At 47.4% G+C, this 23867-nt stretch overlaps 1 protein-coding gene across 5 annotated transcripts in view; it reads right to left on the bottom strand.

Moving 5' to 3' along the window:
* Positions 1–5259: 5259 nt before the first annotated feature.
* opn4a (opsin 4a (melanopsin)) overlaps positions 5260–23867 on the bottom strand; it is a 97360-nt gene continuing 78752 nt past the window's right edge. For all 5 annotated transcript variants that reach the window (XM_038783085.1, XM_038783084.1, XM_038783088.1 and 2 more), the window contains 3 exons: positions 16169–16318; positions 14210–14272; positions 5260–8527 (listed from right to left, as the gene is read on the bottom strand). In XM_038783085.1, coding sequence (XP_038639013.1) covers positions 8348–8527; positions 14210–14272; positions 16169–16318 — 393 coding nt within the window. In that variant the 3' untranslated portion in view covers positions 5260–8347. The remainder of the gene's footprint in view (positions 8528–14209; positions 14273–16168; positions 16319–23867) is intronic.

The following is a 23867-nucleotide window of genomic DNA, read 5'->3' on the forward strand; positions in this document are numbered from 1 at the left end:
TTCTTCATCGTCAGAGCTTTCTCAGGCAGGTATTTATCTTAAAGGAGTCCAAACTAAGGGAGTCTGTTCTGCATCTGCACAATACTTTTCACCAACAAAAGCTGTCTGACTGGAATATATTTTAATTAGCTAAACTGAGCACTGGTTTCCACTGCATTCATAGAAGCCCGTTTGATGATGACACTTCCATTCTTTCAGAAGAGACTTACTCAACAGGCAAAAGCTGAAAGTTAACGTTCCTACATCATAACAATGATTACACTGCAAAATAATTTAATTGGCTATTAAGTGCTTTTGAGGTTGTGTTTTATAGATATTTGTAAGTTATATATATATATTTATGGAAGTCTTTGCCTCATTTACTGAGACAGGCATGGTTAATAGGTAACGTAGGAACAGGAGCAGGCCATTCAGCCCATCAAGCCTTCTCTACCATTCAGTTAGATTATGGCTGACCATCTGGCTGACCATCATGGGGCTGGTTTAGCTCACCAGGCTAAATCGCTGGCTTTTAAAGCAGACCAAGCAGGCCAGCAGCACGGTTCGATTCCCGTACCAGCATCCCCGGACAGGCGCCGGAATGTGGCGACTAGGGGCTTTTCACAGTAACTTCATTGAAGCCTACTCGTGACAATAAGCGATTTTCATTTCATTTTCATCTTGCTGAACGCCATTTTCCCATCGCACTATCTCCTTGGTGACATCAGAAATATATTGAATCTGTCTTGAGGAAGCTCAATGATTGAGCTTCTACAGCCCTCTGGCGGTGGGATTCTCCGCCGGCAGGATTCTCTGTTATGCCGGCAGCCCAGGGTTTTCCCGATGGCGTGGGGCTGCCCCTCAATGGTAAACCCCATTGACCGGCCGGCGTGACGGAGAATATCGCCGACGGAGTGAGGCAGAAATGTGGCACGGCGGGCCAGAGCCGTCCTGGGGCAGAGAATTCCAAAGATTCAACTCCACCTGAGTGAAGAAATTCTTCCGCACCTCACTCTTAAATGGCCTTCCCCTGATTCTGAGATCATGTCCGCTGGTTTTAGGCTCACTGGCCTGGGAAATATCCAACCTTAATCCACCCTGTCACAACCTGTTACAATAATTAATGGTTAACGATTGAGCACAGAACCCAATGCTGTGATTTGATTATTTCATTCCTTTATGTGGATGTATTTTGAAGAATTTGTTTGGGCCACTGGTGTTTGGGTGGACAGGAGGTCTCCGAAAGTCAAGGCCATTCCCCTCCATCCCCATAGAGCGTTGTCCAAATCCTATCCAAGACCAGGTCGTAGACAAGTCCCAAGAGGAAGACTGGTCATGTGAAAAAAAAATGTTTTTAACTGAACCAATAAACTCTCTCGTCATAAAATGATGACATTCACCTGAGGAAGGAGCAGTGCTCCGAAAGCTAGTGTTTGAAACAAACATGTTGGACTTGAACCTGGTGTTGTAAGACTTCTTACTGTGCTCGCCCCAGTCCAACGCCGGCATCTCCACATCATATCATAAAACGAGCCATCCACTTTCTTAAACTCAGTGGGAACACCCTATCAGGCTCATACCAGGCAAGGAGGGAGTGTGAAAGGGAGTGAAGAGAAAGAGAAGGGGGAGAGGAAGAGATAGTGAAGAAGTGGACAGGGGAAAAAAGAGGAGGAAAAGGGGACAAGATGAAAGGGCCTCACGGTAGCATGGTGGTTAGCATCAATGCTTCACAGCTCCAGGGTCCCAGGTTCGATTCCCGGCTGGGTCACTGTCTGTGTGGAGTCTGCACGTCCTCCCCGTGTGTGCGTGGGTTTCCTCCGGGTGCTCCGGTTTCCTCCCACAGTCCAAAGATGTGCGGGTTAGGTGGATTGGCCATGCTAAATTGCCCATAGTGTAAGGTTAATGGGGGGATTGTTGGGTTACGGGTATACGGGTTACGTGGGTTTAAGTGGGGTGATCATTGCTCGGCACAACATCGAGGGCCGAAGGGCCTGTTCTGTGCTGTACTGTTCTATGAGAGGTGACCCTAGAGTGAGGTGGAGAGAGTGGTTGGAAATAATAGAGGACAGGGAGGCAGGGTAGTAAAGAGGCAGAGAGTGGGAATAAGAGAGAAAGCATTAAAGGGGGAGAGACAGGAGTTACGAAATCTTCAGAATTCATGATCAATGCTGGTAAGGCCAACATTTATTTTCCAACACGAGTTGCTCTTGGAAAGATACTGCTTAGTTCCGGTTGAATTCTAACATTTAGTGGGATTGACATTCTCCCATACTGTTGTTAGACAGAGCTTTTCAGAGTTTTGACACTCCCTCCCTACCTTTGTAACCACCTCCTGCCCCACTCTCTGACATATCTGGTACCTTGAGCATTCTCGATCTTAATTGCTCCACCACTTGAGGCCGTGTCTTCAGCTGCCGAGGCCCCAGCTCCCGGTGGAAGTCCGGGAGTTATTGCAGTGCTTCCTGTAGAAGGTACACATTATTATCCACGGTGGAGGGAAGGGATGTTTAAGCTGGTGGATTGGCGTATTGCACCCTGGATGGTGTTGAGTTTATTCAGTATTATTGCAGTTGCACTCACCTGGGTCCATCAAAGCCCTCGACCGTCAACTGGACTCTCCACCATCGACATTGTGTGGTTCATCCTCGACCATACATAGAAACATACATAGAAAATAAAAGCAGGAGGAGGCCATTCGGCCCTCGAGCCTGCCCCGCCATTCATTATGATCAGGGCTGATCATCAAGTTCAATACCCTGATTCTGCCTTCCCCCCATATCCTTTGATCCCTTTAGCCCCGAGAGTAGAAATCTGGACCAGGAGCGTTGCTGGATCAAACATATAATCACCATAGAACATAGAACAGTACAGCACAGAACAGGCCCTTCGGCCCTCGATGTTGTGCCGAGCCATGATCACCCTACTCAAACCCACGTATCCACCCTATACCCGTAACCCAACAACCCCCCTCCTTAACCTTACTTTTTTTTTAAGGACACTACAGGCAATTTATCATGGCCAATCCACCTAACCCGCACATCTTTGGACTGTGGGAGGAAACCGGAGCACCCGGAGGAAACCCACGCACACACGGGGAGGACGTGCAGACTCCGCACAGACAGTGACCCAGCCGGGAATCGAACCTGGGACCCTGGAGCTGTGAAGCATTTATGCTAACCACCATGCTACCGTGCTGCCTCAACTGTAAGAAGAGCAGGGCAGAGATCGGCTAGTCTGTGTAGTCGCTTTCCTTTATTCCCCTTAGAGCCTCCCCCCATCTACAATCTGAAGTCAAGGGTGTGATGGAATACTCGTTGCTCACTTAGCTGGGTGCAGCCTCAAAAACAGCGAGGAAGCTCAACCCCATGCAGGACGCAGTAATTTGCTTTGTCAATGGACCAAAGTCAATCCCCTCACCCTCCAATGCCAATGCAGTACGCCGAATTTGCAGTAATCACAGAAGCACAGAATTGGTACGGTGCAGAAGGAGGCCATTTGGCCCATCGAGTCTGGACTGGTTCTCCAAGTGAACATTGTGGCTTAGTGCCATTTCCCTGAACCCAACCACTCGCTGCGTGAAAAAGCTTTTTCTCTCATCACATTTGCTTCTTTTGCAAATCACTTTAAATCTGTGCCCTCTCATTCTTGATCCTTTTATGAATGGGAACAATTTCTCCCTATCTACTCTGCCCAGCCCCCTCATGATTTTGAATATCTCTATCAAATCTTCTCTGAGCTTTCTTCTCTCCAAGTGGAACAGTCCCAACCTCTCCGATCTATCCTCATAACTGAAGTTTCCCATCCCTGGAACCATTCTTGTGAACCTCTTCTGCTCTCTCTCCAATGTGTTCACATCCTCCCTATAGTGTGGAGCCCAGAACTGTTGAGTGCTAACTAGTGTCAAGTACAGCATACCTTCCTTGTTTGTACTCTATGCCACTATTATTGAACAGTAAGAAGTCTTACAAAACCAGTTTAAAGTCCAACAGGATTGTTTCGAATCACTAGCTTTCGGAGCACTGCTCCTTCCTCAGGTGAATGAAGAGGTGGGTTCCAGAAACACATATATAGACATAGTCAATGATGCAAGGTGATAATTTGAATGTGAGTCTTTGCAGGTAATTAAGTCTTTACAGGTCCAGACGGAACAACTGGAGAGAGGGATAATCACAGGTTAAAGAGGTGTGAATTGTCTCAAGCCAGGTCAATTGGTAGGATTTCGCAAGCCCAGGCCAGATGGTGGGGGGTGAATATAATACGACATGAATCCCAGGTCCCGATTGAGGCCGTACTCACGTGTGTGGAACTTGGCTATAAGTTTCTGCTCGGTGATTCTGCGTTGTCGTGCGTCCTGAAGGCTGCCTTGGGAGAACGCTTACCCGAAGATCAGAGGCTGAATGCCCTTGACTGCTGAAGTGTTCCCCGACTGGAAGGGAACATTCCTGCCTGGCGATTGTCGCGTGATGTCCGTTCATCCGTTGTCGCAGCGTCTGCATGGTCTCGCCAATGTACCACGCTTCGGGACATTCTTTCCTGCAGCGTATGAGGTAGACAACATTGGCCGAGTCGCATGAGTATGTGCCGCATACCTGGTGGGTGGTGGTCTAACGTGTAATGGTGGTGGGATACCACCATTAGAGCGAATGCTCTGGGGACACAGGTTCAAATCCCACCATGGCAGCTAGTGAAATTTAAATTCAGTTGATAAAATCTGGAATATGGTAACCATGACAACTATCATTGAGTGTGGTAAAAACCCATCTGGTTCACTGACATCCTACATGTGACACCAGACCCACAGCAATGTGGATGACACATAACAGCCCCTCAGCAATGGCCCTGCAAGCCACTCAGTTCAAGGGCAATTAGCGATGAACCTTACCAGCAATGACCATGAAAGAATAAGGAAAAAGAAAGTAAGCATGAAAACAAATTGTGTAGTTTGTTAATGATTACATTCCAAGTGCCAAGGAGTGGCACAGTGGCCCAGTGGCTCATGGTGCCGAGGACCCACATTCGATCCCAGCCCCAGGTCACTGTCCGTGTGGAGTTTGCACGTTCTCCCCGTGTCAGCATGAGTCTCGCCCCCACAACCCAAAAGATGTGCAGGGTAGGTGGATTGGCGATGCTAAATTGCCCCTTCGTTGGAATTTTAAAAAATCTTTTAACAAGTTCCAAGTGCCAATGAAGGGATGCTCAGACTGCCTGGCACCCACATTGATGTAACGAAAATCCCATCAATACCCGATAGTTGAACATGTAGCAATCATGAATTCAGGGAACGTTTCACTGGTACAATTTATTAAACAAACATCGAACTGAGGCTTCAGCCCAAACACCGGCAGGCTAAAGCTTGTAATAATACGTACACGACTTCTAATTAGAGCTCAACAGGAACTCTTCACAGCTGAAACACAACATTTGAAACGCATTCATGATCCCAAGAGTTAGTACGACACACAGATGGGACTGGTGGCCGGGTAGTTCTCAGATAGTCGGGTACATGTTGCGTACGAGTATGTGTGGCGGTTGAGCTAATATGGGTAGACATTCGGCTGGAATGTTCAATATCTCTTGTGTACAATAAGCCTAAAGGGAACAGCACAAAGGATTATCACAATGACCTTGAGGACAAGTTCATAAGTGCAGATGAAATGAGTGCTATACGGAGAGTGGATATGGAATAAACCACTGATGCAAGCTCATTGGATTTAACGGTGGTTGATGGTTCTCTTTCCGCAATGGCCATCGGTTACTTCTTGAAGTACAAGACCATAAAGACAAAGGAGCAGAATTAGGCCACTCGGCCCATCATGTATGCTCCACCATTCAATCATGGCTGATATTTTCTCATCCCCATTCTCCTGCCTTCTCCCCATAACCCCTGACCCCCTCAAGCGCTGCGGAATACAATGGGCGGATTCTCCGCTCAGCCAGTCGCGATTTCCGGAGCGGCGCTCTCCTGCCGGCAGAGGGATTCTCAGAGTGTAAGGGCTTTAACGGTCCTGTGGCGCTGTGTGTAGCACCCCTGCTTCTGAGCCCTAAGCTCCGGGTTCGAGTCCCACCCCAGGACTCCACGGCCAAGCAAGGTGCGTTCATAACGCGGCCAAAAAGGTTGGGTGTCAACCCACAAAATCCTTCCTTACGGGCTAATGGCTGGTGGCAAGAGCGGGAGAGATAACTGGTCACCCACGCTTGATGTGGAGTGGACCCCCTCAAGCTGTAAGTCTCTGGCGGCAGGCTAGCGACCTGTTCCACGAATTACTGGCTATGTCAACAGACGGAGATCTGCCTTGATGGACCACTAGATGTGGGAAGAGAATTGGAAATGGAACTCTCTCTAGTTGTTTACCAGTTCTTCTAGTGACATTTATTGATCCACATCTGGGTCAACACGCAGGTACTTCCCATAATGGAATAAACCCGTAATGTTTCACCAGCTATCTGCCCCTCAAGATGTTAACAGAAAACTTCCTAAACACATGTTGGGTTGGACGTGATACTCAACAGCAGCTCGAATGAGGACAGAAAGGAAAATAGTTTCCCCTGCGATTGAAAGCAGCGACTGGCTTGATTCAGATTGTTCAGGGAGCGGCTAGACATTATTAATCCTAAAGTTTCCTTCTCTAACACAGAGGTTTCAGTAAGGGTGTGTCTCCCTCTCCCCACCCCCACCAAACTTCCTCGTCAATGGTCACATTCTGCAGCACTGATATCCGAAAAAAGAGGGCCAGTTTCTTGCTGTCTGTGCTATTCATGACTCTGACATGAAAAAAAGAGTTTAATCTCTCTCTTACATTGCAGAGCTGCCTGTAACATTACACAAATGTACAGCATGTGTAGAGTTAATGGAATGCCAAGCCTAGTCACTAGAGGGAGCTAAAGGACAGTACTATATATTACACTGGCTCTTGGACTTTTGGGATGAGATTAGATCAGAGCTGAAGGAGTCAGGTTTCAAAGTGTACTGCAGAGCTATTTAAGATACTATAGTTATAGTTAATAGATAGAGATAGTGTTAGTAAGTGTAGTTTAATTCTTATATATATGTTTGCTATTTAGAATAAGTGTCAAACTCAAATTTAGTAATGTTAATAAAATTAATTTAGTTTTTCAAAAGAGCTTTATGTGCCTTTGTGATCACTATGCCTTCCATTCTGGAGATCCCTGACAAAGATCACCACATGGTACCAGGAGTGGGGGGTTCCAGAATAGTAAGCAGTAAGAAAGAAGAAACAAAATAAGTCAACGCATCGCTACACACTTCAAAGATCTGCAAAAACAAAATGAATAACCGAGGCCATGCAAAAGCCGGATCACTTCAAAAATCCCTCACTAAGGTCACCACAGTGCCGTCAGGAGCTCAGTGGTGCAGGGAAAATGAACCACTCCACCGCCCCACTAAGACTGCTCTCATGTATTGCAGCACCCTACTGCGATCACCTTGATGAGCATTTCACATTGACGCCTGACTCATTCGAATCAAGCATTGGCACAGAGTATAATACTCGTTTGACAATGGAGTTACCTGTACTTGGGGGGGGGGGGGGGGGAAAGGAAGATCGCTTGGCCTTTTTCATTTCCCAAGTGGATCGATCCCACGTTTCCTAAAATGGGTTCAATATTTTAAAATGTCGGCTGGCTGCTGAATCATTCTTTCAGATCTGTTGCCAAACCTTCAGTGTTTAAGATCCTCACTGATGATTGCATCAGTAATTTATTGTTTGCACGCTGGATGGATGAATGCTCATGATCCTTTTGCAATTGGACCAGGAGACCTGACGGTTGATCATTAGGGGTGGGTAGTTTGAGAGCAGGGCACTGCTATCATTGTCCGACATTCCAAATACACCATTGTGTGCGCTCCCTCCCAGCAACCTCACTATGCTCAAATCAACACTCACCACACCATTTCCTACTCCCACTCCTTCTCCAAACAAAATGGGACTTCAGAGTTCTCTAAATTAGGCCTTCCTTCCACAATCTACAAAACCCAGACTTGGCCTCCTCTAATCGTACTCGTCTCTTCTTTCCCTGGCCTTGTGAACCTTCAATCTGGCTCCTTCACCTGGGTTCCCACTTAAGTCATGCGTCTACTGATTCAGGACATTATGACCATGAGGGCACGTCATTCTTTGTTGACACTTTAGAAGATAAACTGTTTGGGTTTTTGTGCAAAGGTTCAGGCACCATTGAATCAGTGGTGTGATCGTTGGAATGTCACTAATAGGCTCAAAGCTATACGTTGAACGTCTATGAAACTGCACTACCGTGACTGCTCTGATTATACGTGTTGCCAGGTACTGCTAACTTGAATGGAGGCGTGGAGAGCGTGACACTTTCAACAACAACTGCAGCAACTTTGCTGTTACTGATTTGGGAGAGAGGGCCGCTGGCTTGCTTCATACATGGGATTGAAACTGGCGGCTGAGGTCTGGCCGCTGCCAGGGCTGCTAGTGTGAGTAATTACAATGCTGGGGATCCGGCCAGCCTTCGCCAAAGCAGCATCTACTTTCATCGGCCCAACACCATCCAGATTTCCGACCACCTTGAATCAAGCGAGAGAATTTGGTCAATGTTTCATTGCAAGTCAGTTGACAATTCAAATCCAGCCTTAAAATACTTCCTGCTCTGAGGAACCTCTGTAGGTTCCTCATTCCCTCCATAAATATTATTAGAAATTAATTTTTTACAGGATTTGGCATCGCTGACTCGTCTAGTATTTATTGCCCTTCCCTCATTGCCTCTTGAGAAAGTAGTGATGAGGCACATTCCTGAACCGCTGCAGTCCATGTGTTGTAGGTATACCCACTGTGCTGTTAGGGAGGGAGTTCCAGGATTTTGACCCAGCGATGGGGTGAAGGAACGGCCAATATATTTCCAAGTCAGGATGGTGACTCGCCTGGAGGGAAACTTTCACGTTGTGGTGTTCCCAGGTATCTGCTGCCCTTGTCCCTCTAGATGGTAGCGGACATGGGTTTGGGTGGTGCTGCCTAAGGAACGTTGGAAAGTTGCTGCTGCTGTACATCTTGTAGAGGGTACACATGGCTGCCACTATGTGTCGGTGGAGGGAGTGAGATTTTGTAGATGGGGTGTCAATCAAGCATGCTGCGTTGTCCTGGATGGTGTCAAGTTTCTTGAGTATTGTTGGAGCTGCACTCATCCAGGCAAGTAGAGGATATTCCATCACATTCCTGACTTGTGTCTTGTAGATGGTGGACAGGATTTGCGATGTCAGGAAGTGAGTTCCTCGTGGCAGGATTCCTAGCCTCACACCTGCTCTTGTAGCCACAGTATTTATTTGGCTGGGCCAATTCAGTTTCTGGTCAATGATAACCCCCAGGATGTTGATAGTGAGGGATTCAGCGATAGTAATGCCATTGAATGTAAAGGGGCAATGATTAGATTCTCTCCTGTTGGAGATGTTCAGTGCCTGGCACTTGTGTGGCATGAATGTTACTTGCCATTTTTCAACCCAAGCCTGGATCTTATTGTATTTGGACATGGACTGCTTTAGTACCTGAGGAGTTGGGATTAGAAGGTGTAATAGGGGTTAGTTGGACAGACAATATTAGATCGAGGGCTTTTTGAGACAATTTGGGGCAGCCTAGATATTCACTCCCTCCAATACTGGCACATCATGAAGCAGTGTTTACTAGTTAAAGGTTGCACTTCAAAAATTCACCAAAACTTCTTTGCAGAACCTCCACCATACAAACATACTCCAGCTGTATGGCTGGAGTACACCATACAGCTCCTTAAGTCTCTCTGCCATCCAATACGATCGTGGCTGAACTTTTCCAACTCGAATTTCCCACCCACTCCTCCTCGCTCTTGATTCCTGGAGAGGTCAATTATCTGTCTACCTCAGTCTTAACTATATTCAAGGTGGAGCATACACAATTCTCAGAGTTAGAGAATTCCAACGGTTCACAACCCTCTGAGGGCAAAGAATTCTTCCAGGTGCAGAATTTGTTCCTCATCGCAGGCCCAAGCTATTGACCTCTTGCCCTGAGAATGATCCCTGTGATCTAGATTCCCCAGCCAGGGGAAACAAAGCTCCGAGTATCTACCCATCGAGCCCCTTCAGAACACATGGTCAAGGTTCTAAAGTGTCTGAGAGAATCCTCACCTCTCCGTTCCCCTCCACGTCACACACAATAATGGCCCGGACATTTATCACTGTTCTTTCATCGCCACTGTGTCGAAAACGTGTAATCCCTACCGAATAACACTGTCCCCCGTACAGACTGCAGCGGTGCAAGCAGGTGGTCTTCTCAAAAGCAACAAGGGTGGGCGATAAATGCCAATGATGCCCAGATCCCAAGTTTGATGTTTTTTAAAAAATGCCATATTTTTAAATAGTATGGTCTACAGTTACACAACTCTGATGATGTTCCACTCGTTATATTCAATGTAAAATGTTTTCATTTCTGCGTCAAGTTTAACTAAAGTAGAAATCTGAAAGTGACCAAGTCACCAATAACGTACATCAAATTCAACTTATTTATCAAAGCAACAAGGCGGCCTGTAACCTCCACTGTACCACTGCAATATCCCCTGAATACAAAATTGGGGCAATGACCTGCACATACATTAAGTACATAAAAACAGCAACAAGCAGTCTGGTTCAAGTTAATGTCACTGTTGGGGATTTACCAAATTGTAGAATATTTCAGCCAATAGCTTGTGCACTGCAATGTGCCCCATATTGTGAGTCGTGCATCACTGACACATACATGCACACACATATATATACAAGTATGTGTGTGTATGTATGTCTGTAGATGTGTGCATGTGTGTATATGTATGTATATGCATGTCTGTATATGTGGATCTGTGTGCATGTGTCTGTATATGTGTGTATGTATGTGTGTGCATACGAGTGTGTTCATGTATGTACATGTGTAATGTGTATGTCTATGTATGTGAATTTGTGCACATGTGTATACATGTGTGTATGCATGTCTGTATATGTGGATGTGTGTGGATGTGTGTATATGTGTGTGCCTCCTCATCCCAGCGAGCGGTAAAGTGAGTGGTCTATATAGGTCCTGTAAATGGGTTAAGTGCTGTGTTAAAACAAATGTGTTCAGCCAAATGTGTTATGTATTTGTTGTTAATGTGATGATTGTAAGAAATTGCCATATTTTAGATTTTTTGCAGTGACATTATTAAAACCTGGGTTAAGATGCATACAGACCTGCTAAAGCTGTGATTAAAGGGTCACAAAAGTGAGGTAATCATTGATTATCCAGGTGAAGTGTTCTGCTAATAGATTTGAGAACCATTTACTTGTTTACAGATAGCTAGCTAATGGAATATTGTTTATGTTTGAAGGACAATTGGGGTGTAGATAATGTATGAGGGCTATTGTCTTTGGTCCTGTTTAAACATATCATGGGACATCTTGCGGGCGGAGCAGAACAATGCCTTATGCTTTGGGTACAGATGATGTAATTAAAGGGAGGAGCCAGGTCTGTCTGAAAAGTTAGTTCTTCCAAGGATTTTAATCCGAACAGAAACGTTTCAGCTTTGGTCCTGGAAGGTTGTCTCTTCAAAGATTCTGTACAAAGAAAAGCAAATAGAAATCTGATTTTTAACTTTATTCATGAGTGGTATTTGAACTATACTGGTTTGCTCAATTGACCTACAGTGGCAGATTTAGAAAGTAAGTTAAGGTTTACTTCTTTCAATTAAGAACAGTTGTAACTGTTAATTGTAAAGATATGTCTCTGTAGTTAATGTGGTTAATTCTGTGTTAAAATTAAAGTTTGTTTTAACATAAAAGATACCGATTGAGCAGTGTTATCAGTCCTGTTTTACAAATTGCAAATGGTTGGGATCTCATCAGGGATCTTCAACGCTAGTTTCTGGATTAATAACTCGCCATTAGTCTACTTTACACGTCATGTGGTAGAATAACCACCTATGATGTTCTTATGAATAATCAGTTAGTAAAGCTCCCACAAATCCCATGACACCAGCTGTTGATGATGTAAAATACTGTTTTAGCACTACCATCCCATCTTAACATGTTGCGATTTGAAAGTTCCAAATTAATAGACATAAGAATAAAAGAGCACGGATGTAAAACATTTTAGGTTCAACGCCGTCAGTGTTAAGTGTTAGAGGGATATTGAAAGTAAGCAGTCTGGGCAGCAGAGGTAATGCCAACTGAGTTACCTGACTGAGGTGTTACAGGGTGTGTATCTTTTGCCTCCATTGCAATGTTTTTGTCCTTGTTTCTTGATCTGAACCCAGTTGGGCAACTTCTCTTTTTTTTCCTAGGCTGAAGTTTACACCAGGGAATTTCTGATGTGAAATGTCGATGGCTTCTGGTGCCAGCCATGTTTTGTGGGCGGGCGTTTTGGTGGAAAAATGTGTCGGAAAGTTATACTCCACTGGTGGTGTCGATGGATGAATTTGTGGACCAGAAGTGGGTTGAGAAGGAAGGAGCTACCAAAGCAAGAAACACTTTGTGCGACACAGGGGAAGATGGCGGAGGGTACAGGGTCGTCCCTATCAGCCAAATGGTCGACAGAGCACCTGGACTTCTTGAATGAGACGCTTAGCCAGCAGAGAATGGAGGCACGGGAGGACCTGGCCAAGGTGGTAGACCCGCTAAATGTGGGGGTCGATGGGGTGGGGCAGAGGCTGGAGGCTCTGAACCAGGCGATCCAGAAAGTGGAGGAGACGGTAGGGGAGCATGAGGAGCAGCTTACCTCTTGGTGGTCGAGATCGGGATGGTGAGAGCGACCCAGAAGCGGCTGAAGGAGAAGGTGGAGGAAGCCAGAGGTCACCGACGGAGCGGACGCTGGTTCATATATAGTCAAAATGCTGGAGCTGCTGATGGGGGATGGGGCCTTCGACTAGCCCCTGGAGGTCGACAGGGCGCATAGGGCGCTGATGAGGAAGCCGCAGGCAAACAAGCCGCCAAGAGCAATAGTGGTGAGGCTTCATCGGTTCCTAGACAGAGAGAAGATCTTGCAGTGGGCCAGGCAGATGAGGAGGTACACCTGGAAGGTAATGTGGACAAGGACCTGGGTGCAGAGCTGGCCAAGAGGAGAACCAGGTTCAACCGAGTCAAGTGTGTCTGCTGCACTTGTCCTTCTGGGTGGTAGAGGGCGAGAGTTTGAAAGGTGGTGTTGAAGGAGCCTTAGTGGGTTACTGCAGTGCATTTTGTAGATGGTGACACTGTGTATTTGTGGTGGAGGGAGCGAATGTTTAAGGGGTGTGTGTGTATGTGAAACTGTCTGTGTGCGTACGTGTGTGTGTATATGTGTCTGCATATGTATGTCTGTGTATATGTGTGTGTATATGTGTGTACATGTTTATGTATATATGCATGTGTATATGTGGATGTGTGTGCATGTGTACATGTATGTTTCTGCGTGGGTATTTCTGTCTGTGTATGTGTGTGTGTGCGTGCATATGTGTATGTGTGGTGTACGTATGTCTGTGGATGTGTGTACATGTGTGGGTATATGTGTGTATATGTATGTCTGTGTATGTGGATGTGTTCACATGTGTCTCTATGTGTGTATGTGGATGTGTGTAATTGTGTGTGCATGTCTGTGTATGTGAAAGTGTGTGTGTATGTGTGTGCGTGTGCCATGCCTGTGGATGTTTGCGTATGTGCATTTTTGTGCGTGTCTGTATGTATGTGCATGTATGATATAGGTTATACACCTATACACTTGAAGTCTGTCAGCTTTTTTGATGCAAATCAATAAAGACCAACGCTCATAAGACTTTTAATCAAATTTTTAAAATGATTGGGTGGCATGGTGGCACATTGGTTAACACTCCTGCCTTACAGCGCCAGGCACCCAAGTTCAATTCCGACCTCAAATGACTGTCTGTGTGGAGTTTGCACGTTCTCCCCGTGTCTGCGTGGCTTTCCTTCGGGTGCTCCAGTTTCCTCCCACAGTCAAAAAAATTTAGGTGGATTGGCCATGATAAATTGTGCCTCAGTGTCCAAAGGTTAGGTGGGGTTATGAGGATAGGGTGCGGGATTGGGCCTAGGTAGGGTGCAGACTCGATGGGCCGAATGACCACCTTCTGCACTCTAGGGATTCTATGATTTCCATGGCAGCAAAAGTATGGCCTCATGCATACTTCTGCCTGACTGTGCAACAGGACTCTGTCCTCCAGAATACTCGAGAACATGTTCACCATTAAGTACACACACAGACCTAAAGTTTTAATGGAGTAGGTTGGTCTATACCTTGGCAGAGAGTCTACAATCATCTCTTGGACTCACTTCAACCATCGAGATGTCAGACGATGCCTGAAATGGAAGCAATGTAGGTTAGTGAAATTCCTAAATGTTGGGACCATGAACTGGAAGAGATTTTTGATCCTTCGAGGTTTTGTTGCAAATCACTCAATGATCCAAATCAAACCTTAAAGTTTGTTCTCCATAAAATCTCTATAATTCCTTACTGCAATCACCATGCAGTACCTTTCTTCAGGAGGAGCCAAATTACCTCATTCTGCACTGCCGCAATTCTATGGATTCCAAGAGATGAAATGGTGCAGCGTGGTCCCAGGAGGTTCTCTGTACCAGTGAAGCTCCAATTAATTCTATCCGAACCATTTGGCTTAAGTGACTGACTGACTGGATGACTCTGGCTGTAATGTGGACGGTCCATATCAAAGCCTTGGTACAAACATAGGTCCTCCTATTTCCCATGGCATTAGATGCCAGGGTTATGGTAGGAAACTGGCAGAACCCTTGAGAGATGCCAGGGCCCGTAGAGAGCCTTTGGCATAAGCCAAATTAGCCAAATGTACTTTTCAACTTTGCAAGCTGAGATAGTCATCAGCTATCCCTCCCGGCAGTGCTCAAGATTCTTGTGCTGTTCACTGAGCTACAGAGTTTCCTCAAGATGTCCATTTACAGCTGTCACTCTTTGGATGTACTTTTGTCTTTGGTCAATGGTATAAAATAAGCTTTCCGGTTTATTGGATCAGTCCATTGTACACTGCTCCTCAACATTGCGAGAGATGGAGATGGGTTGATGTGATGTTGCCGGTTTACACTGTTGTCCAAAGTCTGAATTGCCCACTTTGTTATATTTAGGAAGGCGATGGTGGCATTGTCACTAGGCTAGTAATCCAGAGACCCGGGTAAAGCTCCGCGTCCTGAATTCAAATCTCACCACGGCAGATGGTGGAATTTAAATTCAATGAATAAATCTGGAATTTAAAGTCTAATGATGACCATTGTCGATTGTTGTAAAAGTCCATCTGGGTCACTAATACCCTTTAGGGAAGGAAATCTGCCATCCTCACCCGGCCTGGCCGACATGTGACTCCAGCAATGTGGTCGACTCTTAACTGCCCCTCTCTGAAATGGCCGTAGCAAGCCACTCAGTTCAAGAGCAATTAGGAATGGGCAACAAGTTCTGGCCCTACTAACAACGTCCACATCTCGTGAATGAACGAAAAACAAATTATACAACCCAGTGGGGGTGAAATTGGTCTTCGTAAACCGTGGAAAAGCGGCTCATAACCAATCATGGGGCTGGTTTAGCTCACTGGGCTAAATCGCTGGCTTTTAAAGCAGACCAAGGCAGGCCAGCAGCACGGTTCGATTCCCGTACCAGCCTCCCCGGACAGGTGCCGGAACGTGGTGACTAGGGGCTTTTCACAGTAACTTCATTGAAGCCTACTCGTGACAATAAGCGATTTTCATTTTCATTTCATCATCAGCGGTTTCTCACTCTGCCATTTTTTTGGTTTCGGTAGGCTTGAGAAAGATTGTGAACCGATCAGGAGTGGCAGTGAGACGAGGACATGAAGAGTGTGAACCCTGGTTGTCATTGTCTAAACTCCAGTGGAAGGAAGACCGGGCCTAGTGAAAGATCCACCATGAGCCTGCCTCAAGTTGCTGACGAAGACCCGCTTTCACTGGTGAGTCAAATACTCCACGTGAGGCCTTTCCTAAAGGTCCGAATCGTTCATGTCACTATACTTAGCTGTTCCTGTTCAAAGTGAGTGATTGGGGCTGGTTTAGCACAGTGGGCTAAGCAGCTGGCATGTAATGCAGAACAAGGCCACCAGTGCAGGTTCAATTCCCGTACCAGCCTCCCCGAACAGGCACCGGAATGTGGCGACTAGGGGCTTTTCACAGTAACTTAATTGAAGCCTACTCGTGACAATAAGCTATTATTATTATTACCTTCTCAAAGATGCCCGAATCATAGCTTTTCAGGGTTGATTTCTCCTTGATGTCACTTGGTTCAATTGTATCTTTGTTGAACTCACAGGAAACCGCTCTGCTGTCAGGCCTGGAATTTATACTGGTGATATCAACCTCGTCAGTCCAGCCCTAGAGCAAGGAACATAGATTAAAGTTAGGGGCTGTAGTAAAATCCTGAATATAATGACACTGATAGTCTCACCACAAGGATTCTCTCCACCACCAGAAATCTGCAGGCTGTGATATTAGGCTCCATGGCTTTGTGGAAGACCAGAAGACATCAAATTGGCACAGTTCCCACTGAATCATAGAATCATAGAATCCCTACAGTGCAGAGGAAGGCCATTCGGCCCATTTGACCCTTTGATAGTCCTCCCCACCTAGGCCCAATTGCGTACCGTATCCCTGTAACCCCACCCAACCTTTGGACTCTTAGGGGCAATTAAGCACGGCCAATCCACTTAGCCAGCACGTCTTTGGACTGTGGGAGAAAACCGGAGCCCCCGGAGGAAACCCACGCAGACACTGGGAGAACGCGCACACTCCACACCCCCCTGGCGCACACCGCTGGAGCCAGAAGTGGTTGGATCATGACGTTGGTCACCTGGGTGATTTATTTGAAGCACATCTCTCAAACCCGGTGCTAATCAGTCAGAGCTGAACGTGCGCCCGGCTGCACGAGGGCGCCCCCACTGACATCGTTTAAAGGTCAATTCTTACTTCTGCTGTGGGGAAAGCACAGTAAGAAGTGTTACAACACCAGGTTAAAGTCCAACAGGTTTGTTTCAAACACTAGCTTTCGGAGCACTGCTCCTTCCTCAGGTGAATGAAGAGGTATGTTCCAGAAACATATATATAGACAAAGTCAACGATGCCAGACAATGCTTAGAATGCGAGCATTTGCAGGTAATTGAATCTTTACAGAGCCAGAGAGAGGAGGAACCCCAGGTTAAAGAGGTGTGAATTGTCTCAAGCCAGGACAGTTGGTAGGATTTTGCAAGCCCAGGCCAGATGGTGGGGGGGTGAATGTAATGCGACATGAATCCCAGGTCCCGGTTGAGGCCGCACTCACGTGTGCAGAACTTGGCTACAAGTTTCTGCTCAGCGATTCTGTGTTGCCCCGCGTCCTGAAGGCCGCCTTGGTTTGTTTGAGGTTGCGCGGTTGTTTGAAGGCAAGTAGTGGGGGTGTGGGGATGATCTTGGCAAGATGTTCACCTTCATTGATGATGTGTTGAAGGCTGCGAAGAAGAAGTCGTAGTTTCTCCGCTCCTATGACATCTTCTTCGTAGCCTCCAATACGTCATCGATGAAGGTGAACATCTTGCCAAGGTCATCCCCACACCCCCACTACTGGCCTTCAAACAACCGCGCAACCTCAAACAAACCATTGTTTGCAGCAAACTACCCAGCCTTCAGAACAGCGACCACAACACCACACAACCCTGCCATGGCAATCTCTGAAAGACGTGCCACATCATCGACATGGATACCACCATTACACGTGAGAACACCACCCACCAGGTACGCGGTACATAGTCGAGCGACTCGGCCAACGTTGTCTACCTCATACGCTGCAGGAAAATATGTCCCGAAGTGTAATACATTGGCGAGAGCATGCAGACTCTGCGACAACGGATGAACGGACATTGCACGACAATCACCAGGCAGGAATGTTCCCTTCCAGTCGGGGAACACTTCAGCAGTCAAGGGCATTCAGCCGCTGATCTCCGGGTAAGCATTCTCCAAGGCAGCCTTCAGGACGCGCGACAACGCAGAATCGCCGAGCAGAAACTTATAGCCAAGTTCTGCACACATGAGTGCGGCCTCAACCGGGACCTGGGATTCATGTCGCATTACATTCACCCCCCACCATCTGGCCTGGGCTTGCGAAATCCTACCAACTGTCCTGGCTTGAGACAATTCACACCTCTTTAACCTGGGGTTACCTCTATCTCTGCACCTGTAAATACTTAATTACCCCCAAATGCTCGCATTCTAAGCATTGTCTGGCATCTTTGAATTTGTCTATATATATGTTTCTGGAACAAACCTCTTCATTCAGCTGAGGAAGGAGCAGTGCTCCGAAAGCTAGTGTTTGAAACAAACCTGTTGGACTTTAACCTGGTGTTGTAAGACTTCTTACTGTGCTCACCCCAGTCCAACGCCGGCATCTCCACATTATGGCTGTGGGGAAAGTTAGTGGAAATACTAGTTTTTGGAGGTCTGTTAGTGAGCAGAGATCTGGTCACCCAGGCTGTGAGAGACTGTTATAACTGTGCCTCGAGGCCCTCCACAGAAGGCCCTGACTACCACGGATTTTCAGAGAGCACTCATACCTCCATTTACCCAGGAACAATGTGTGAGGTGACTCCGATTCAACAAGGGTGAAATCACTGAACTGCAACACCTCCTAAATAAAGGCTTGGGGCTTCGCACCGAACGCAATGGGCGATGCTGTCAGTGGACACAATGGTCACAGTTGCATTAAACAGCTGTGTGACCTAATCATGCCAGCTGGGAGCAAGCAACATATCCGACATTTCTCCGTCCATCACTGCATCCAGGAGGTGACGGAGATTAGATTAGTGAAGAGAGACAATTTCTTTCTTGGCAGGGGAGTGGGATTCCCCAAGGTGCAGGAGGCAATGGCTGCATGTTCATGGCTCGACAGGCCACCCCCACCCCCACCTTGTTAACAGGGACAGGTGCCATGGAAACTAACCCTCCATTAATGTACAGTTGATTGGCAACCATGCACAGACTGTAATGTTGGTTGGTGCCTGTTTGCTTGGCAGAAGCCATCCTGCCCCTTCATAGGGAGGCAGGCAGCCATTTCTGGGGTCCTCAAAGGGCGTTAGCTCGCAGACAACGGCTTGTCCATCTATACCTGATTGATGACCCACTCTCTGCATCCCCTCCCCGATCACACAAGGTCAATGGAACATTATAGAGAAGACCACCGGCGGGCCAAGGAAACGCCTCTGATCTTCTGACTGCTCAAAACACGGGTCCTCCAGCACCTCCTCCTTCTCCCCCTCAGCATCACTATCATGGACCTACAGTTAGTGCCACCAAGCACCTCGAGGGCACCTCGGGAGGAGGATAAAGAGGAGAAGGAGATGGAGGAGGACGCATGGAGGATACATCCTGGATTTGTTTGCTCTGGACAGCTTACCCGAGTGTGTCTGGTCAGACTCTGCTTCCCATTGCAAAGCCTCTTTCAACATCGTGGCACATTTGCCAACTTACCATCCATCTGGGATGTCTCATCGCAACTTCCATTTGGCTAAGGTTCTACAATTTAAGCCACTAACCATCAACTTACCGTAATCTTTTTATCCAAGAGCAAATCTAATTGTACAAGCAAAATTGTACTATTGACCTTTGTGAATTCTCCGAGTACCAGTCTTGTGGGTGCCTTTGCTGGGCCAAGCCAGGTTGTTAGCCACTCATGCCACCTTAGGGCCCTGAGCCGCTCGAGGGCGTCCTACAAGGCTGCGTGCAGTCTACCACACTGAAAGTCAGCAACCTTCCACTGACTATTCTGCAGCCAGTGGGAGACAATAGCAAGGGCCCTGGCTGAGCAGCAGCGGTGGGAGCTCGAATAGTTATCCTGAGAGAGAGAACCGCAGGTTCGTGCTCCATGGAGCCATTGTCACTCCCACACCGCGGCACCTCAGCAATAGTAGTAAGCTGTTGGAGGGCAGGGTGCTGAAATGCCCCTTTGAACATTGAGAGCTGCAGCCATACCGACAGCACTCAGTGAGCGTGGATTTCATGACCACCCTCTGAGCTTCCGCTCAGGCACGCAGACGTTGATAGCTTCTGCCTGGGCTGCAATAGAAGCTGCAACATCGATCACTGCATCACATCGAGCATTGCATGTACCCTTATGGCCTTCCGGTACCCGGAAATATGGCCTCTCTCCTTTTCTCTACCTCCACGACCAAGATCTCCAGCTCTATATCTGTGATCCTGGAATCTCTCTCTATGCCCTGGGGGTGGATATCATTTCTTTCTAATTGCATACAATTGTGGTACCAGCAATCAGATTCAATCAGCTTCCTTTCAATCAGTGCAGCTCCCCTTTAAGAGGGACAGCCTGCCTTTAAGAGCTGGAGGCTAGCTCAAGCATAGAATCCATGGAATTCCTGCAATGCAGAAGGAGGCCTTGCTGCCCCTCAAGTCACCACTGACCCTCCGAAAGAGCTCTTTACCTCGGCCCACTCCCCTGCCCTATCCCCACAATCCAGCGTATTGCTCATGACACGAAGAGGCAAATTAGCGTGGCCAATCCACCTAACCTGCACACCTTTGTGGGAGGAAACCGGAGCACCCGGAGGAAACCCACGCAGACACGGGGCGAACGTCCAAACTCCACACCAAGGCCAGAATCGATTCCAGGTTCCTGGCGCTGTGAGGCAGCGGAGCTAACCACTGTGCCACCATGTATCACCGTGCGCTGGCCTCCCATACTGCAAGCCCCTGTTGAGTGTTCAGCCAGCCAGCAGTGGGGAAAAGGAGGGGGCGGCACAAAGTTGGTGCGCTGCCGGCCTCAGCGGAAGCAAATTGCAAACACATTTTCTCAGCCCTCAATGTTTTGCTTTTTGAAGTTGAGCAAACAAGAGCGAGACAGACTGTCCTCACTGTGCTCAGTTCTACCCATGTCATCGAGGGAAAACAGCCAGTGAAAGTTAGATGCTTCCCCAGAGGGCGAAGGAAGGACAAATCACTTACAACATCAACACTTTCCATTCGTGTAGCAATTCTAATGTGCAGAGAATCCCAAAGCACTTCACAGAATTAACGTAAGGACAACAGATGCTGATCCGGAAGAAGAGAGGTCAGGAGGAAGGGCAGAGTAGGCACAGGTTTTGAGGAGGTTCTTTAGAGAAGGGGTGAAGAAATTTAAGCAGGGGGTCACAGAGGACAAGATGAAAGGGGCTGACGGCCCGAAAATAAAGGTGAAGGAAGGGGTCACACACAACACCAGGGTCAGACGAACAGAGCGTCTGGGAGAGGGCAGGATTACAGCACCGGTGGAAATGACAGCGAGCGAATGAGCTTAGGGTAAAGTGGCATTGAGCCATGGGGATGTTCAGCTCAGTATGTTGGAGACTGGACGCCAACCTAATTGAGTGAGGATAGGGGAGTGGCACAGAGTGCACGCGGCAAAGTGGGGAAGGTGAATGTTAGGTGGCCAGTAAAGTAAAGATGGACCAGTCGAGTGGAGGTGATGAAGGGATGCATGGAGGCTTTGACACGGTGAAGCAGGGCGGGAGGAGATGGTCTCTCTCTGCCTTGGAAGGTTTTGTGGGGTCTGAAATCCAGCTGCTGGGCAAACAGAATGCCAGTGCGGTTCATCTTGAAATGAAGGCTGGGGAGGATGGCATAGAGTGAATGGCAAAGGGACAGAATTTGTGCCGAATGGCCACATGGCTACGCTCTTCCCAATGTTGGGCTAAAAGAGGTTCTGTCCTTGCCCAGCTCAGGATGTCCAACAAGCACCCTGACAACATAGAAGATGTCGAGGATGTGAGGATGCCACAAAGAGGTAGAAATGGAGTACATCGGGGCAACTGGCTCTCTGACTGAGAGTATTACCAAGGGGTGGAATGTAGACACACGAGAGAAAGATGTCAAGATATTAATCCCCTGCCCTTCCTTGCAGGTTCGGAAATTTGCTCGGAGGATTTTTCCGACCTTCCCGTTGTTGCCGCCATCATCGTTGGTGGAGAGGGTACTGTAGTTGGCGGGAGTGGAAGAGGGGAGTATTTCCGGAATTTATAGGAGAATTCTCGCGGAGGACAGAGCGACGCTGGAGAGAAGTCAGGCCAAGTGGGGGGGGGGGGGGGGGGGGGGGGGGGAGTGTTGTGTGAAGCCCTACGGAGGGTGAATGCCACATCGCAAGGCTCGGGTCCACACAATTAAAGGTGGTACATCGGGCACACTTAACAAGGGCTAGGATGAGCTGGGTGTTTGAGGGGGTAGAGGATGGGTGCAAGCAGCGTGGGGGGAGGGGGTGGGGCGGGCAGCGAATCATATGCATATGTTCTGGGCATGCCCTAAGTTAGCAAACTTCTGGGGTTCCTTCTTCAGCACCATGTCGGCGATCTTACAAAGGGAATTGGAGCCTGGGGTGTCAGATCGGAGCTGGAGACAGGTACAGGGGCAGACGTTTTAACCTTCACCCCACTGCTCGCTCGCAGGGGCGTTCTGTTGGCAGTGGAGGTCAGCTTCTCCGCCCAGTGCTTCGGTGTGGCTGGGGCGGGGATCTCATGGAGCTTTTATACCTTGAGAAAATAAACTACACGTGGAGGGGTTCGTTTGGGAGGTTTTACACAAGATGGCGGCCGTTTGTCATGTATTTCAAGGAACTGGTCCCCATCAAAAGCTGGAGGGGGGGGGGGTGGGATGTGGAGGGTGGTTGGGGGGGGGGGTTGTTTATTTGTTTTGCAATTTTGTATTTATATATTCAAAAATGTTCAATAAAAATATTTCCAAAGAAGATAATTGATCCCCCTTTGTGGGGGTGGGGGGGTTGGCGGGGGAGGGGGAGTGGCTGTGGTGGGGAATGGGGGAGAAGCCATTCTCGGAGATGCATATCCTCGGAGAGGCACTGCTGGAGGATAGCAAGGTCAACTGCGTTGAATTCTGGGAAAGATACCGGACAAGGAGGGTTGATGCCCCGGAGTGAGGAACTATGGGTAATAGAGGGCAGTGCACCCACACGCAATATTTCTGGCTTCTACCTTACGCCGATGAAGCTTTCCGAGGTTTAACTGCTCTCCTCACAGAGTTGTCTTTCACACGCTGGGAGTGCATATTAGGAATTCAATTACATGCTCCCATCATTTTTATCCATTAATTTTATTGGACAGAGAGTCATGGGAGCATAAATCCAATCTCCTGTAATGTCTCGCTGTGTTACTGGGGGTGCTGAAGTTGAAAATTCCCCTCACATAAACCAACATATTGTGAATTGTTTTCAAAAGATGACTTCCGCTGTCTGCATTCTTGAAAGGGTTCCTCTGTCCAGACGAGCAAGAAAGACAAAGGGAGTTCTTTTTCAATTTGTGTTGCGGTTTGATAATGCGTCGCTTGTACAGATACATGTGACAGGCAACGGTGTGGGTCATTGATATTTAACATGTTGGCACAGGGTAGCTGCTCCACATGTGATGCCCCACCAGGTTGCAAATTCTAAGAACTCCATTTAAGGAAACAATAGTTTTCTTGCAAACCCCAGTAGCGAGTGCTTAACGTGGATTATAACCATTTCTTTCTGCTAAAATCATGCTGACAAGCATTCCTGACGTGAATTTACTCAATTATTTGGCAAATAAAACGCTTTTCTTGATTGCTTTACTTGAATATCGCCTCTTTTCAAGTAAAAGTAAGTCCCAGGCTTTGTAGATGATTTGACGAACTGCACTTTGCACAGCTCATTGAACTTTCCCCCTTTGTCCTGTGATTTTCAGATCACTGCGATGTGCTGTATTTTAGCAGCCGGGTTGTTGGGAATGTGAAACGTCCCTACAAAGGCAACGAAAAGGTACTTGCTGGCTGTTCGAAATCCTCCTACAATCACTCAGCGTCAACTATCATATCTGATTAAGTTTGCTTTACCCTCTACCCCGTATCTGTCAGTGGAACGTTTCTCTTATTGAGATCAGGG

This window comes from Scyliorhinus canicula, chromosome 22, assembly GCF_902713615.1.
Source record: "Scyliorhinus canicula chromosome 22, sScyCan1.1, whole genome shotgun sequence".
NCBI lineage: Eukaryota > Metazoa > Chordata > Chondrichthyes > Carcharhiniformes > Scyliorhinidae > Scyliorhinus > Scyliorhinus canicula.